General features: G+C 47.3%; 1 protein-coding gene across 1 annotated transcript; it reads right to left on the reverse strand.

Moving 5' to 3' along the window:
- Positions 1 to 810: 810 nt before the first annotated feature.
- On the reverse strand, positions 811 to 18,536 carry LOC141076801 (uncharacterized). Its single transcript, XM_073564111.1, has 4 exons — positions 18,527 to 18,536; positions 10,692 to 10,789; positions 9,366 to 9,456; positions 811 to 3,381 (listed from the first exon to the last, which is right to left on the reverse strand). Exons 1-4 carry the CDS (start codon positions 18,534 to 18,536, stop codon positions 1,268 to 1,270), a joined length of 2,313 nt encoding a protein of 770 aa, XP_073420212.1. The 3' UTR covers positions 811 to 1,267.
- Between the last annotated feature and the right edge of the window lie 309 nt (positions 18,537 to 18,845).

Consider the following 18,845-nt stretch of genomic DNA (forward strand, 5'->3'; position numbering starts at 1 on the left):
TGCCCCATATGCTGCTCTATAAAGGTTATGGCCCCATAAGATGCTACATAAAGGTTGTGGCCCAATATGCTGCTCCATAGATTATGCCCCATAAGATGCTTTATAGATTATGCCCCATATGCTGCCCAATAAGATGCTCCATAGAATACGCCCCATAAGATGCTCCATAGAATATGCCCCATATGCTGCCCCATAAGATGCTCCATAGATTATGTCCCCATATGCTGCCCCATAAGATGCTCCATAGAATAGGCCCCATATGCTGCCGCTGCTGCAAATAAAAAAAAGACATACTCACCTCTCGTCGCTGGGGGCCAGGTGCTGGTGTGCTGAGCAGGCAGGGACACTGGCAAACTATGGGGAACATGTGCCGGTGTCACCGCTGGCTCAGGACCCGGCACCTGAGATGTTCACCTGTCCCCGTTCCAATGCTGCTCGCTGCTGTCTGCCGAGTACTCTGTCAGTGGCGTTGAGGCAGCAGAGGGAGCGCAATAGCTATGACATCACGCCCTCTGCTGCCTGAACGTCACTGACAGAGGATTCGGCTGACAGCGTCAAGCAGCGTTGGAACGTGGACAGGTGAATGTAGCATATACTTACTCCCTTGTGGCGCGGTCTCTGCAGCCCCGTTCTCCCATGACTGCCTTCAGCGGTCACGTGGTACCGCTCATTAAAGTCATGAATATGTGCATATTCATGACTTTAATGAGCGGTACCACGTGACCACTGATGGAAGGCGCCTGAGAGCGTGGGACAAGCAGGGGGGCTGCAGAGACACGCCAGGGGGGTCAGTATGATCTGACACCACCCGCTCCCCCTTCTCCGCTGACCCCCTGGCGTATATGACTCATGTATAAGCCGAGAGGGGGACTTTCAGCCCCAAAAAATGGGCTGAAAATCTCGGCTTATACGCAAATATATACAGTAACAGCAGTTACAATACCAAACTAGACAACCAAACAAGAGACAACCCATTTAAGAAGATTCAATTTTCGCTAAAACTATTCCAACACTAAGAACATAAAAAAGGCTTCTCCCCTAAGTGACACCTCTGATGTTTATTAACAGTTGATTTCCAAGTAAAATATTTCCCACATTAAGAAAAGGAAAAAGGCTTCTCCTCTGTATGACTGCTCTGATGTCTAACAAGAAGCGCTTTCCGGTTAAAATATTTCCCACATTCTGAATATGGAAAAGGTTTCTCCCCCATGCGAGTTCTTTGGTGCCTAACTAATTCTGATTTGTTGACAAAATATTTCCCACATTCTCAACAGGAAAAAGGCTTCTCCCCTGTGTGAATTCTCTGGTGATTAACCAATTGTGATTTCCGGTTAAAACATTTCCCACATTCTGAACAGGAAAAAGGCTTCTCCCCTGTGTGAGTTCTATGGTGACTAATAAGATGCTCTTTCTTGTTAAAACATTTCCCACATTCTGTACAGGAAAAAGGCTTCTCCCCCGTGTGAGTTCTATGATGATTAACCAATTGTGATTTTTGGTTAAAACATTTCCCACATTCTGAACAGGAAAAAGGCTTTTCCCCTGTGTGAGCTGCATGGTGATTAACCAATTGTGATTTCTGGTTAAAACATTTCCCACATTCTGAACAGGAAAAAGGCTTCTCTCCTGTGTGGATTCTCTGGTGCTTAACACAATCTGATTTATTGTTAAACCATTTCCCACATTCTGAACAGGAAAAAGGCTTCTCCCCTGTGTGGATTCTCTGGTGCTTAACACAATCTGATTTATTGTTAAAACATTTTCCACATTCTGAACAGGAAAAAGGCTTCTCCCCTGTGTGAGTTCTCTGGTGACAAATAAGATGCTCTTTCTTGTTAAAACATTTCCCACATTCTGTACAGGAAAAAGGCTTCTCCCCCGTGTGAGTTCTATGATGATTAACCAATTGTGATTTTTGGTTAAAACATTTCCCACATTCTGAACATGAAAAAGGCTTCTCCCCTGTGTGAGTTCCATGGTGATTAACCAATTGTGATTTTCGGTTAAAACATTTCCCACATTCTGAACAGGAAAAAGGCTTTTCCCCTGTGTGAGTTCCATGGTGATTAACCAATTGTGATTTCTGGTTAAAACATTTCCCACATTCTGAACAGGAAAAAGGCTTCTCTCCTGTGTGGATTCTCTGGTGCTTAACACAATCTGATTTATTGTTAAAACATTTCCCACATTCTGAACAGGAAAAAGGCTTTTCCCCTGTGTGAGTTCCATGGTGATTAACCAATTGTGATTTCTGGTTAAAACATTTCCCACATTCTGAACAGGAAAAAGGCTTCTCTCCTGTGTGGATTCTCTGGTGCTTAACACAATCTGATTTATTGTTAAAACATTTTCCACATTCTGAACAGGAAAAAGGCTTCTCCCCCGTGTGAGTTCTATGATGATTAACCAATTGTGATTTTTGGTTAAAACATTTCCCACATTCTGAACAGGAAAAAGGCTTCTCCCCTGTGTGAGTTCCATGGTGATTAATCAATTGTGATTTTCGGTTAAAACATTTCCCACATTCTGAACAGGAAAAAGGCTTTTCCCCTGTGTGAGTTCTCTTGTGACTAATAAGATTCTCTTTCTTGTTAAAACATTTCCCACATTCTGAACAGGAAAAAGGCTTCTCCCCTGTGTGAGTTTTTTGGTGCCTAACCAATTCTGATTTATTGATAAAACATTTCCCACATTCTGAACAGGAAAAAGGCTTCTCCCCTGTGTGAGTTCTTTGGTGCCTAACCAATTCTGATTTATTGATAAAACATTTCCCACATTCTGAACAGGAAAAAGGCTTCTCCCCCGTGTGACTGCTCTGATGTCTAACAAGAATCGCTTTCTGGCTAAAACATTTCCCACATTCTGAACAGGAAAAAGGCTTCTCCCCTGTGTGAGTTCTTTGGTGCCTAACCAATTCTGATTTATTGATAAAACATTTCCCACATTCTGAACAGGAAAAAGGCTTCTCCCCTGTGTGAGTTCTATGGTGATTAACCAATTGTGATTTCCATTTAAAGCATTTCCCACATTCTGAACAAGAAAAAGGCTTCTCCCCTGTGTGAGTTCTATGGTGAGTAACAAGCAGTGATTTGTGTGCAAAACATTTCCCACATTCTGAACAGGAAAAACGCTTCTTTGTTTTAGGAGCAGTTTGTTTTTCAATGCCTCTTTTGTGACTTCGATTTTCCTTAGTAGTCAGTAATGATTCAGAAGATGGGACCTGTTTCATAGGATCAGATGACAGATCTTTGCTGTGAATGGATGATGATATATCTGGAGTAACAGCAATCACTTCAGTTGTATCTTGTAGGATCTCAAGATCATCAGATTTAAAAATTGAAGATGTCAGCTGTCCCTCTGATCTCCTGGTACAGTCATCTGCTAAGATAAAAAAAACAATTTTTTTTTAATATAAAACTCAAGGATATTTTGCTTTTGAACATTTCTACTTAAACTGTCCATAAAAATGGCATCTCCTATTCGGTGTGCTGGGGAGTTCTGTAACGCGGCTCCCCCTTTTCAGCGACGCGATCGGCATACACTGTCTGATCCTTAACGGATCGGCTTGGGGATGACCAAAGTCTATGGGGTTGGTACAAGTTCCGTTTGTCGACTTAGTCCATCGGCATTGCCATTTTGTTTGCCGGGTCTGTAGTGGATGGTGAAGTCTAGAGATTGTAGGGCTAAACTCCACCGCAACAATCTGGCGTTGTCTCCAGAGACCCGATTAAGCCACACTAGGGGTCCGTTAGGAGGGAAAACTGTCGTCCATACAAATATGGTTGTAACTTCTTGAGTGCCCATACTACTGTTAGGCACTCCTTCTCGATGGCCGCATAGATTACTTCGCGGGGCAACAGTCTCCGACTCAGGTAAGCTACCGGGTGGTCTTGACCGTCCGGCCTGACTTGGCTCAGCACTGCCCCCAATCCAAACATAGAAGCGTCTGTGTGAACAAGGAAACGTTTAGTTGGATCGGGTGTGGCCAATACCGGGGTATTTGTGAGGGCGTCCTTTAGCTGGCGGAAGGCTTCCTCACACTCGGGGGTCCAGGTTACCTGGCGGGGGAGGTTCTTATGGGTCAGATCAGTGAGGGGCTTGGCTACACTGCTGCAATTGGGGACAAATTTCCTATAATACCCGGCGGTCCCTAGAAACACCATGACATAGGTTTTAGTGCGTGGGGTGGGCCATTTGGCTATGGCCTCAATCTTGGCTGGTTCTGGTCGCTGTTTCCCACTTCCCACCCAATGTCCTAAATACTGAACCTCTGCTTTACCCACGTGATACTGGCCTTGTGGATCCTGTCCAATACTGTCTCTAGGAGATTTAGATGCTCATCCCATGTCACTCTGTAGATGGCGATGTCATCCAGGTAGGCACAAGCATAGTCCTGGAGACCATCCAGAAGCCGGTCAGCCAGCCTCTGGAAGGTTGCGTGGCATTCTTCATCCCGAATGGCATAACTCGAAACTAGAATAAGCCGAACGGGGTGACAAATGCAGACTTGGGAATAGCGTCAGGACTTAGGGGGATCTGCCAATAGCCTTTGCATAGATCGATGGTGGTCAAACACTTTGCCCCGCCAGCCGGTCTAACAACTCATCCACACACGGCATGGGATACGCATCAGTCACCGTTTTCTCATTTAGCTTGCGATAGTCTACACAAAACCGGGTAGTCCCATCCTTCTTGGGCACTAACACTACGGCGGATGCCCAGGGACTGACTCTTCAATGACCCCTAAACCCTAAACGCAACATCTCTTGTATCTCGTTGCATCCCTTCTCGTACAGACTCAGGGACGTGGAAGGGGGGTTGTCTCAGGGGGGTCTGATCCTGGGTCTCAACCTTGTGTTGTGCCAGGCGGGTGTACCCCAGTCTCTCTGAAAACATCTTCTGTCGCTGCCTCAACAATGTCTCCACCTGCTGTCTCTCCCGGGACCCTAGGTTTTCTCCCATGTATACTTGGTCCCATGTTTTAGACCGAGTCCTCTCCCCTAAGACATCAGGCAAGGGGGAGTCCTGCTAAATCCTCTGCCTCGGGTGCACAGATGGCCACTACCTCTTCAGGGCGCTCCCGGTAGGGCTTCAACATATTCACGTGGAACATGCGGATAACCCTGGGGTCGTCTCAATCGGCGACATTGTAGGTGGTGTCGGCTATTTTCCCCACTACCTGGTAGGGCCCCTGCCATGCAGCTTTGAACTTGTTCTGCCTAGATGGTTCTAACACCAGGACCTTCTGTCCTATCTCAAAGATGCATTCTCTGGCCCTCCAATCGTACCATACGCGCTGGCGCCGTTGGGCCGCCTGCATGTTCCCACGTACAGCCTGAGTCAGCTCCTGTAGGCGGTCCCGGAATTCCAACACATAGGGCACAATAGGTATCCCTTCTATGGTTCCCTCCCCTTCCCAGTGTTCTCGCACTAAGTCTAGGGGTCCCCTTACCCACCTCCTGTATAACAGTTCAAACGGGGAGAACCCTGTGGATTCTTGGGGCACCTCCCGATAGGCAAACAGGAGGTGTGGCAAGAATTTCTCCCAGTTTCTGTAGGTCCTGGTAAAAGTCCCAATGAGTTGTTTTAATGTTCCGTTAAAACGTTCACACAACCCATTGGTTTGCGGGTGGTACGGGGCGCTTCTAATGGACTTTACGCCGCACAGCTTCCACAGTTGGTTGGTCACCTCTGCTGTAACTGGGTACCCTGGTCGTAGATAACTTCCCGGGGAAATCCAACCTGTGAGAAAACCTGGAGCATGGCAGCTGCCACTGTCTCTGCCAGTATGTTAGGTAATGCAACCGCCTCTGGATACCATGTGGCATAACCTACCACTGTCAATATATACTTTTTCCCTGATGGACTGGGTTTGGCTAACGGCCCTATCAGATCGACCGCTACTCAGCTAAATGGCTCCTCCACAATGGGGAGGGAGTGTAGTTCGGCCTTGCAGTGATCTCCCCTCTTGCCAATGCGCTGGCAACTGTCACAGGTCTGGCAGTACTGACGAACATCATAGGTTACGCCCGGCCAAAAGAAGTTTTGTGTCAGACGATGCCTGGTGCGACTGACGCCGAGGCGCCCGGCCAAGGGTATGTCATGAGAGATTCGCAGTAGCTCCTGCCTATACTTCTTGGGAACTACTAGCTGTCGTTTTATAGTGGGGCTCGTCCTTGTGTGGCGCTGCTCTGTAACCCGGTAGAGGAGTCCCTGATGCCATGCAAACTGTTCCCCTTCCTGTGCCTTCTCACGATACCCCTGTAATGAGGAATGCTCAAGTACCTCCCTTTTAAACTCGGCTGGGGTGGCCCAAGAAATGTGTCTGGCTATGGGGGCACACTGCTGCTCAAAGTCCTGCAGAAAGGCATCAATGTCTTCCTCTGCCTCCCCCAACTGTCGGAAGGCATTATACTGGATTTTTTTGTGGCTTACTGCTGACGGTACCTGGGCAGAGGTTAGAGCTCTCCTGCTCGCTGACTCTCCTCTCTCCGCTCTGCCATCTCCATCTTGGCTAGCTCTATCTTGGCTGGCTCTACTTTGGTCCGCTCTGCCATCTTCATTTTGGCAAGCTCTATCCTGGTCCGCTCGGCCATCTTTTCCTTCAGACCAATACGCACAACAGCCATCACCTCTCGTACGATCTCTACTGCAGGGTTTGGGCCATAGAACGCCAGTCTGCTCTTTACCTCCCTCTGGAATTCAGTTTCTTCCACATTCACATTGGGGGGTGCTGCACTGTTGTGTTTCATGATGGCTGCTATCAAATCCGCTTTTGTTTTGTTGCTGGCGATTAATCCTCAAGCTTCCACCAGGTCTTTTAATGTATTCCTCTTTAACTTCTGGTAGTTGATTTCCATTCAGTCCTTTACTCCTATAGACGGGGTGTCATATCCCACTGCTGCAACCAGTGTAACGGGGTCTTCTGTGCTGTAATACCTCTTACATTATCACCCCGTTTCTCAGGAGGTTCACTCTGGTTTTCCTCACTTCTGAATGAAGGACGCTGGTTCAAAAGGCTTTGTAACATGGGAACATATAAAAGATCACTGCTACTCCATGTATTTCCAGTGTGACAACATTTTACTCATCAGTCTCAGAATATATATACATACAGAGGGCAGGACAACCAATGTGTGTCGTGCCAGTAGATAACAGGCTCCAATTAAGACGCCAGACGTACATTACAATAGCCGTGGGATTTACAAAGGTGGGGGGAGGTCAGAAGTGGGATGTCTTGTTTACCTCTGCCCCGGGGGTCACAGCCAGTTGGTTGCTGCTTTAAGGGCATACATCTCCTATTCGGTGTGCTGGGGGGTTCTGTAACACCCACTATTATTACCCACAATGCCCATCATTGCCAGCCTTATGCCTCCATGACGGCTTTACAATCTTCCACACAGAACCACGTTTTTGAACTGTTTTGACATTCAAGCATTTGGATTATTTAGTGACAGACACATTTGAGTAGAGCTGACTTAACAATTTCCGGGGGTAGGTGGGGGGAGGTCTCCAGAGACACAAGCTGGGCACAATATATTGGGCACTACAATGACATTTTTGCTGTGAAACTTCTACTATGAGTTTCTGGAAATCATCCATGTAGGGAAAATGGTCACTATATCCATAGATGAGTCCCACAACAGCAGAATCCCCCTGAAGTGACCCCATTTTGGAAATGACACCCCTCTGGGAATTGGAAATTACACCTTCTGTGAATTCATCTATGGGTGTAGTGACCATTTACCTATCTACCTATTTTCCAATGTAAAATCTGGGGTTAAAACAACATTTTAGTGGTAAAAATATACCATATTTTTCAGACAATAAGACGCACTTTTTCCCAAAATTTTTTTGGGGCAAATGTGGGTGCGTCTTATAGTAGGAATATACTTACAAATGCTGCATGGAGGGCTCTGCCGGCATCTTGTCAAAGCCTGGAGACCCCCGCAGTTCCATTGCTGTAATGCAATGGTCTCCGGAAAAATGGCCACTGTAGGCGGCGCATGCTCAGATTCAGATCTTGTCCCGAGATCTTGTTGCCGAGATCTGAAACTGAGCATGCACCGCCCCCAGCTGCTATTTTTCCAGAGGCCACCGCATACAGCTGCTATTTTCCCGAAGGCCACCGCACAGCAGCAATGGAGCTTCAGGAGCCTCCAGCTTTGACAAAATGGCAGAGGTGCCCCCTACGCAGCAAAGAGCGCCACCGCCCCAGCACAGAGCGCTGTGACCACTCTTGCACCTGTACTGATTCCCCAGGTAAGCTGAATTCGGACTGTAAGTCGGACCCCCATTTGGCACATTTTTTCCCCTATTTTCCTTTTGAAAATTTGGGGTGCGTCTTAGGCTACTTTCAGACTAGCGTTCTGAGGCGCAGAGCAGGGCTGCCGCTAAGCTCCTCCCCTGGCTGCGCCTCCTCCGGTCAGCTCCTCCTATGGGCGCATGATGCTGCATGCAACTAGCGTACCCTACATTTAGCGTTGGGTACGCTGTCCATGTGCAGATATGATTTTGCCGGCGATTGTGCCCTTTTGGCTCTGCGCCGAGCACACAAAAACGCACTGTGTTGCTTTTTTTATTTCCACGGTTCTACGTTATAAACTTCTGTGAAGCACCTGTGGGTTCAAGGTGCTCAATACACATCTGGATAAGTTCCCTAAGGGGGTCTAGTTTCCAAAATGGGGTCACTTGTTGGGGGTTTCCACTGTTTAGGCACATGAGGGGCTCTCCAAAAGCGACATGGCCACCGCTAATTATTCCAGCACATTTTGCCTTCCCTTCCGAGCCCTGCTGTGTGCCCAAACAGTAGATTTCCCCCACAATATTATAGGCATTATCAACAATAAACGCTATTATATGCATTATGTAATAATGGGGGGCAGGTCAGTGAGGGATCAGGGACCTGTCATAAGCCAATACAGATGAATATGTAATCAGAGCACCACATAAAGCCCCGCCCACAGCCCCGCCCCAGAGCACGAGAATCTCATTAACCGAAAACTACAAATACAGATTAAACAACAGTAAACCAGAGTTGCCCTCATTTATGGTGGACCATTGGAGCTACTATGGATCCTGACCAGAAGATTAGAGAAAATAATATTGCTCCCCATTTCAGGAGAGATTGTGCAGTAATCTGAATTCCTTAGGATCAAAAACAATGTAATTGGTTGTAAATTCTATAGAAAAGGGCTTTCAATGCCCAAAGTCATTTGAACAGTTTTGGGTGGAGAAGAATGTTGTGGTCTAGAGGCAAAATGGTGATCATGGTAATATGGCCGGACTACATCACCGATAAAGCAGCCACAGCCGGTGACTGAGAGGAATCTGTGACTTCTCTGCATTCAGTGGTTACTACTCACCTGGGTAGTCATATGTGGAAATCTCCTCTTTACACCACTCATCACCCCTCACATATGTCTCTGTAGGATTAATATGGGTCAGATCTTCACCCTGAAACAAATATTGTAAAAGTCACCGACAGATGGAGAAGTCCCATCTATGATCAGCTCTAATCCTGCCATCTCCACCGTTCTCATTACACAAATGTGGCGCCCCCAGGAGTATGGTCGCCACAGTGGCATTGCCTTCCTCCTAGGGAGTGTGATGTCATGCTTGGAAGCAATAAAGGATCTCTCTAGCAGCTAACCACAACACACAACACAGTTTCCATTCCAGGCCAGCAGAGGGAGCTCTGAACCAAATCTGGGGGAGGAGCTACTCTCTGGGGGCCAGGAAGGAAAATTAGGGAGTTCTTGTGAGGAGGGCAACGTGTGTGGACATGGAGGAGAAGAGCTGAGGGATTGAGCAGAGAGTTCAGGCTCATTCCCAGCTATAGCGCATGGTCTGAAGCCCGGTCTCCAAGGCTGTACAGACACTGATGGTCCTGCAACAGAAACCGGAGGAATAGGAAGCTGTAAATGCTCTATTCCCACATAAGACTCGGAGGCACAACAGCGACATGTGAGCCAGAAGAGGAAGGCTACAGCTGTCTGCCATACGAGGGAGTTCTAAAGAGAATAAGCAAGTGGAACTTCGGTGTAACACAGTGCTGCAAGTACCTAAAAATAAGTGCTAGGAAGGAGACTACACAACCCATCTGCATAGAGAGATTCCTAAGTTGCTCCCAGGCTAGCCAGCTCCTGTGCCATCTGTAATCTGGACCCTGGACTGCATTTGCCAAGCAAAGTAAAGGTAAAGAAACTGCACCCTGTTGTGTCCTTCCCTTCTTCCTGCAACTCCGTCAGCACTGCTTCATCCCTGTGCCAGACACTGCATCCTCTTCCTCAATACCTATCCTCACTGCCCTGGGATTACTGCCCTACCTGTGGAGGGCCACAACATCATTGCTGCACCACACCATCTGTCCCAGAGAAATTGTCTGCAGCGTCGGCTTAACATCTTCACTGCCGAACACCACAGGTGGCATCACGAATCATTCACTCATAAACTTTATTCAATCACTTAACCCCTTCTACATGGGCGCCCAGGGACACGGACCGGGTCACCGCTGCTGTGACATTCCCCTTTGAGAGACCAGCCCGGTACCGAGTACCCCACTGCCCTGGCAGGGTGACCCACAAGTATAAAACATATAATACTGGTGGATAAAACAACACTGAGCATAAGACCTTCACAGCCGTCTACACATCATAGGGGAGATCTCCTGACACCTTCTCTCCATCTACCTGATGATCCTGAGGAGCACTGGGATCTTCTTGGTTACAGTCCTGTGGAAGAAGAGGACGGGGACATCTCTCTGGTGTTGTCCTCTTACTGGATAGATCTGGAGGAAACACATACAGGGACTGAATTCATTCTCTACATACAGATAATTATAGGCCGTGTGTATTTAGTCCTGTCTATTACCTGGTGATGTGAGGGGCTGGGGAACCTCCATTATGACGTCCTTGTACAGATCTCTGTGTCCTTCTACATACTCCCACTCCTCCATGGAGAAATAGACAGCGACATCCTGACACCTTATAGGAACCTGACACATACAATGATACCGTCATCCCCCGATCCCTTCATAGTGTTACTGTATAATGTCCCAGCATTCCCAGCAGTGTCACCTCTCCAGTCAGCAGCTCAATCATCTTGTAGATGAGTTCCAGGATCTTGATGTCCTCATGGATCAGGGGGTGAGGTGGAGGCCCCGTGATTGGGCTCAGGGGTCTTCCCCATCCCTCAGACACAGGGTCCTGACAGCGATCACTAGAGGTCTTCTTCACCACTGTGTAATCCTGGTAATGGAGAGACACATTAATAAATCTCACTACAGACATTTCCAGAGTCCTCACCTCTCCAGTTCTGTCCATCTGTTATTCCCATAGATAAGAATGATGTAATGTGACGTCATCAGAATCTCTCACCTCTCCAGTGAGACGGAAGAGGATCTCTAGGGTGAGGTGTAATATCCTCTCCGCCATCTTGTCTCTGTCCATATCCATCCTTGATGGGTAAATCAGGAAAAATTCTCTTTTGTAGAAGATCTTCACTGAGAGGATCCGATATTGTAGAGACCTGAATGAGAAGATGATCCGATGTAACATCATAAGAATCCTGTGTAATAATACAATTACTGGAGATAATAAGGGAAACATATGAGGAGATTTATTATCTTACAGGGTTTAGTTTTCTCCCCTGACATCTACTAATAAAACCTATATATTTAGGCCACAGACAACAAGCAGTTTCCTCCTCGGAGTCGGCAGCTGAACACGTTCCTCATAGACTCATCTTCCATAACGCTAATTCTCCTCTCATTACCGACACTGGAATCGGCATTAGCAATACTGCAGGAGAGATTCATTACACGCGACATGAGAAATAACTCCTTCATGGTGAGGACGACATCTTCATCTTCTACTGCGGCTCTAGAGACAGATTTGGCCAGAGTCGGTCACTGCCTCCATCCCCACCGGCCGTCTATATGAAGGTTTCCCGTCTTTCCCGCACTGGAATCTTCTATCACGTTAGATCTCAGCTCTGAGTCACACACAGAAGTTTGAGGCTTTTATAAAAGATTTTTTGTTTCCACAAACACAACAGACAGAAATGATCTGATCCCAAAGTCTCCATGTACAGTGATTTATGGGGATTATTTCTGGCCTTAGGCTTTCCTATATTACAAGAAAAACTCCAGAAAAAGCCGATATTAAAATGTTTCTAAAGAAAATTGGCTCCAACAATTCTTGTAAAAATAAAAAGAAAAACATAAAAAAGCAGAAGACACATTTTATTATATTTTAACAAGTGAAACATTTTTTTTTTTACAAATTAACTCTTTTGTGCCCCAGAACATAGATGTACACCGCAGGGACGGCACAGATGAGGCTTCAACAAAAACCCTGACAGTTTAACCACTTGCTGCTGTGAAAAGCAAACATGACATCTAAGAAGGTATGACAGAGTTTGGCTGAATGCCCCCCGCCTCCAAGTACTCGATAGTATGGGGCGGCCTAGTTACTGCGATACTTACATGCCTAATAATGGGGTCTGGGCTGCAATGTATGAAGGTCTATTAGGCCGGGCCAGAGGCAGCGTCCAATAAGTTACCTTATAACGCCCCCATACACATTACACTAAAGTTCCATGAAAGCACTGATTTCGGGGGGTTTGGCCGACCATATAATGTATTTGGGGGCCTCCCGACAGATGATGTCAGGGCAGAGAAGGATCTGACATCCTGAATTTCAGAGGATAATCCGTTTGTTCTTCCTGTAGATAATCCTCCTCTAGAGGAGTCTGGAGGCGACTCTCTCATACAGACCACAGGAAAGCTGGAATATTTGTGTGTATGGGGGAGTCGGGAGAGATCGCCGTCTGCCAAATGTCCGCTCAGCCAACTCTGATCTCATGTGTATGGGGCGTTAGTATTACACTGACAGGCAGTGATGATACACGGCACTACAGTAGTACAGGGCATCACCGGAGCCATCAGAGGCTTGTATGTTGTATGATCGCACTGATCAGAGGGGTTTAAAAAAGGCTTAAAGTGGAAAAAATATCACAGTTTCAGCAACAAGAAATATCCGTCACTATATGGAAAGCAGAGTCACTGCACAATGTTAGTTACGTCACGGCCATAACTACTTTATTATACTCTATTATCCTGTACACAGTGGAGTAGATAGAAATCACAGATCCCACAGCAATAGCTGGAATTGGACCATCCAACGTAAAGAAAAACTATCTATATACACTGTTCAAAAAAATAAAGGGAACACTTAAACAACAGAATATAACTCCAAGTAAATCAAACTTCTGTGAAATCAAACTGTCCACTTAGGAAGCAACACTGACTGACAATCAATTTCACATGCTGCTGTGCAAATGGAATAGACAACAGATGGAAATTATTGGCAATTATCAAGACACCCTCAATAAAGGAGTGGTTCAGCAGGTGGGGACCACAGACCACATCTCAGTACCAATGCGTCTGGCTGATGTTTTGGTCACTTTTGAATGTTGGCTGTGCTTTCACACTTGTGGTAACATGAGACGGACTCTACAACCCACACAAGTGGCTCAGGTAGTGCAGCTCATCCAGGATGGCACATCAATGCGAGCTGTGGCAAGCAAGTTTGCTGTGTCAGTCAGCGTAGTGTCCAGAGGCTGGAGGTGCTACCAGGCGACAGGCCGGTACACCAGGAGATGTGGAGGGGGCCGTATGAGGGCAACAACCCAGCAGCAAGGACCGCTACCTCCACCTTTATGCAAGGAGGAACAGGAGGAGCACTGCCAGAGACCTGCAAAATGATCTTCAGCAGGCCACAAATGTGTATGTGTCTGCACAAACGGTTACAAACTGACTCCATGAGGATGGTCTGAGGGCCCGACGTCCACAGATGGGGGTTGTGCTCACAGCCCAACACCGTACAGGACACTTGGCATTTGCCACAGAACACCAGGATTGGCAAATTCACCCCTGGCGCCCTGTGCTCTTCACAGATGGAAGCAGGTTCACACTGAGCACATGTGACAGACGTGACAGAGTCTGGAGACGCCTTGGAGAGCGATCTGCTGCCTGCAACATCCTTCAGCATGACTGGTTTGGCAGTGGTCAGTAATGGTGCGGGGTGGCATTTCTTTGGAGGGTCACACGATGTTGGGCTGTGAGCACAACCCCCATGGAGACACAATTGTGCCTTTACCTGGAGATAAATTCCCAGTGGGGGCAATTTCCAAAATGCAATAACTTAAGTGGGGAATTCAGCTCTTTTCGCACTTAAGGGATCTGTATATGGAGTCTACAAACTACAGTGGGGAAAATAAGGATTTGTTACGCTGACAATTTTGGGCTAAAGTCACATTTTTGTGAGGAAAAAAGTAAAATTGTCATTTTTTCCTTCCACATTGCTTATATTCCTGTCACACTATCCGAATTCAGATATTGTCCTGTCAGAAAGGAGAATACAGGGAGCGAAAGGGTTAATAGGACTCACAGGAGGAACCGGCCCAGAAAGCAGAAGATCCAGGAGTGTCCACCTCATATATGACTGCTCTGTGCACAGGACCTGTGATGAGGTCACAGGAGGGGAGGAGTCAGGGGTCACATGATCAGGGGCCTCAGTGTGTGCAGGACTCAGTGTGCTGGAGCGCTCCCGATAATCAGCTGCGTGTGTCGCGCTGTGTGATAGTCACAGCACCTGCATGGAGGGCGACACATGCAGCTGATTATCGGGAGCGCTCCAGGGATCCGGGGTCCCGATGCAGCTATTCGGTAAGAGATATTAGCCAATAACAACTTCTCCGACGATATTCGCTCATCTCTAGTAATAACAGCTCAAAGAAATTCACCAAACTTTTCATTAAGTTTAATAGTAAGACCCTATTAAATATTGAGCACCAGCGGGATGAAGCATTGACAGCGGCATGTAAAAGTGTGGGCGCCCCGGGTCAAAATGACCATTATTGTGAGCAGTAGTAAGATGAAGATGAAATTATCTCCAAAAGGCCGAACCTCTAAGATGACACATGGCCTTTGTATGTTAGGCTAAAATAATAATAAAATATATATATATATATATATATATATATATATATATATATATATGAGAGAGAGACACACATTTATTACAATTTCATAATTGCAAAAAGGAGAAAGGGCATGCAAAACTTTGGGCACCCTTGGAGATTTGTGTACTGAGATAATTTTGACCAAGATTTCACACCTTAATTAGCATGTTAGGGTTATGGTGAGATCACATGGTGACCAGGAGCTACAGTCTGAGGAAAGGGCTAAAAAGCCTTCACTAGACCCCTGTACAGCTGTATAATGAGGCCCAGGCTTTATAGTGAAGGGACAGGAGTGAGGGCCTGCTCCCAGGAGCTACAGTCTGAGGAAAGGGCTAAAGAGCCTTCACTAGACCCCTGTACAGCTGTATAATGAGGCCCAGGCATTATAGTGAAGGGACAGGAGTGAGGGCCTGTGCCCAGGAGCTACAGTCTGAAGAAAGGGCTAAAGAGCCTTCACTAGACCCCTGTACAGCTGTATAATGAGGCCCAGGCTTTATAGTGAAGGGACAGGAGTGAGGGCCTGTGCCCAGGAGCTACAGTCTGAGGAAAGGGCTAAAAAGCCTTCACTAGTCCCCTGTAAAGCTGTATAATGAGGCCCAGGCTTTATAGTGAAGGGACAGGAGTGAGGGCCTGAGCCCAGGAGCTACAGTCTGAGGAAAGGGTCAAAAAGCCTTCACTAGACCCCTGTACAGCTGTATAATGAGGCCAGTCTTTATAGTGAAGGGACAGGAGTGAGGGCCTGTTCCCAGGAGCTACAGTCTGAGGAAAGGGCCAAAAAGCCTTCACTAGACCCCTGTACAGCTGTATAATGAGGCCCAGGCTTTATAGTGAAGGGACAGGAGTGAGGGCCTGTGCCCAGGAGCTACAGTCTGAGGAAAGGGCTAAAAAGCCTTCACTAGTCCCCTGTAAAGCTGTATAATGAGGCCCAGGCTTTATAGTGAAGGGACAGGAGTGAGGGCCTGATCCCAGGAGCTACAGTCTGAGGAAAAGGCTAAAAAGTCTTCACTAGACCCCTGTACAGCAGTATAATGAGGCCCAGGCTTTATAGTGAAGGGACAGGAGTGAGGGCCTGATCCCAGGACCTACAGTCTGAGGAAAGGGCTAAAAAGCCTTCTCTAGACCCCTGTACAGCTGTATAATGAGGCCCAAGCTTTATAGTGAAGGGACAGGAGTGAGGGCCTGTGCCCAGCAGCTACAGTCTGAGGAAAGGGCTAAAAAGCCTTCACTAGACGCCTGTACAGCTGTATAATGTGGCCCAGGCTTTATAGTGAAGGTATAGGAGTGAGAGCCTGTTCCCAGAAGCTACAGTCTGAGGAAAGGGCTAAAAAGCCTTCACTAGTCCCCTGTACAGCTGTATAATGAGGCCCAGGCTTTATAGTGAAGGGACAGGAGTGAGGGCCTGTTCCCAGGAGCTACAGTCTGAGGAAAGGGCTAAAAAGCCTTCACTAGTCCCCTGTACAGCTGTATAATGAGGCCCAGGCTTTATAGCGAAGGGACAGGAGTGAGGGCCTGTTCCTAGGATCTACAGTCTGAGGAAAGGGCTAAAAAGCCTTCACTAGTCCCCTGTACAGCTGTATGATGATTCCCAGGCTTTATAGTTGTGGCGCCCCTGAGGCTCAGTCGCCACAGAGGTACTGCACCTCCTCTCTCTCTTCATGAGGTGTGGTGCCCCACCACCCAGGTAAGGTGGGAACTCCTTTCCATACTCCAACACCTGCACCCCACACAACAAGGTAGTTCTGCACAACCACAAGCGGCTTTGTACTTAGAGAGTAGCAGAGCACCTTTGGTGGTTCCCTGCTTGGAACACTGGACGTGCTGGGAGGTGGGTGGAGTTAAGATACATAAAAAGAGTGGGAAAGTGTAGGATTACAGAGCAGTCCGAGGTCAGTCAGACAGAAGGTCGGCGGAGTAGGAGGTCACTCTGAGAGGAGTGAGGATCCCTGGAAGAAGGGATGGAGGAAGGAGTGCTGCAGCTGCCTCAGTGACCTGAGCCAGCTGGCATGGGAAAGGAAAGGAGGAGAAAGACGTGAACTAAACCCTAAGCTTCCATAAGAGAGAGATTAGTACAGAACGAAGGAGTATAGAGAACAGAGAGGAGAAGTGGGTTGGAAGAGGAACCCTGCCTACAGGTTCTCAGCGCAAGGCTGGGGCCCGGACCCCGAGGTTGTATGGACACTTATGGTACTGCAGCAGACACCGGTGGAGTAGCTGGCTGTAAATGCACTACTCCCATCTAAGACTTGGGGAACAACAGCGACTGTATAGAGAGCCGGGACTCAGGAGAAGGGAGTCCGCGAAGCAGGCTACAGCTGTCTGCCGTACAAGTAGAGTTCTTGGGAACATCAGTCAGGAAGAACTCCAGTGTAACACGGTACTAGGAGATCTTCACACTTTAAGGCGCTATAGAGGAGTCGTTCAGGAAGGTACATGTTGGCGGAGTGCTAGAGAGGAGAGTGCTAACTTGCCCGGGGGGGGGGGGGTTGATTGAGTCTCTGACCCGGAGGACATGGTACGGAAGCAGGCACTACAGACTGTGAGAAAAGCTTTGGAACTACATTCCCTGGTGTCCTCCATTCCTTCCTGCGTCCGCCTGCCTGGCACTGCTACATCCCCTGCGCCAGACACTACACCATCTAAGTGTCATCACATCTACACTGCCCTTGGGCTACAGCTTCACCTGTGGGGAGCTATGCCATCTAAGCTGCAACACACCACCAGCCCCAGAGGATCTGCATATCCAACGAAAGAAAACTATGATTAAAAGGCTTTTTTTACTAATATAAAGAGAAACTTTATTGTTTAGAACCATAGATAAAATATTACATATCACCAATTAGGGGATTAAGGGGAAGTAAACATACATATATGTATATTGTGATTACACATCTAAAAAGACGCATATAACCAGCACCTGAAGGTGTAACCTATACACCTCCAATTATATGACTATCAAAAATTGACAGTTTTGCTGAAAAATAGTACATCAATCTCAAAGTGGACACTACAATATTATGTCCTCATATCCTACAGCTAATTTAGAAAATTCATATTATAGATGACTATTATATCATGCCTCCACCGCCGAGAAGCTAACCGTTATATATAATGGACGTAATCACTTATAATAATAGATCTTATATGGTGTGGTACCTAAATGTAGCCACTTATCCTGGCTAATCACCCATAATGTTATCTACAATACCGCCAGCAAGTGGCCACTAAACATACCATAGTGATTATCACCGGCAACAGCCGCTATGTACAAAAAATCACATCACACCATAATGGCCATTACCAGCAATGGCCGCTACATATGTAGATTAACGTCCTTACTAAACTAATTATTACCGGCAGTGGTGGTCTGGAGGTGCACAGGTGCCTGGGTAGCGCGTCCGCCCCGACGCGCGTTTCGGACCCGCCTTTTTCAAGGGGCCTAGCCGGTATGTACACCGGCGTCCTTAAATAGTGTACCCGGACGCCGTGAAATCGGCGTTACCGGAAGTCATGTCCGCGGCCCGGAAGTGACGCGCTCTGTCACCGAGGCAACCACAACACCGGTCAGCATCGGCGTCACACAGTGGGAGTGGCCGGGGCGGGCCAACCCCATCATGTAGAGACGCCACATGCAGACAGGGGCAGCGGTGACAAGGGGACAGGCGCGTACAGGGCCGCTGGCACCGACCCATAGCTACACGGAAAACATACAAAGAACACATTTATTGTAATATACACATACTACCTATTATACACAGGATCAGCAACCATCTATAAGGACACTACCATATATATTTTTTCTATAAGATATAACAATTATT

The sequence above is a fragment of the Dendrobates tinctorius genome, unplaced genomic scaffold, assembly GCF_039654945.1.
Source record: "Dendrobates tinctorius isolate UK_male_01 unplaced genomic scaffold, ASM3965494v1 ptg000430l, whole genome shotgun sequence".
NCBI lineage: Eukaryota > Metazoa > Chordata > Amphibia > Anura > Dendrobatidae > Dendrobates > Dendrobates tinctorius.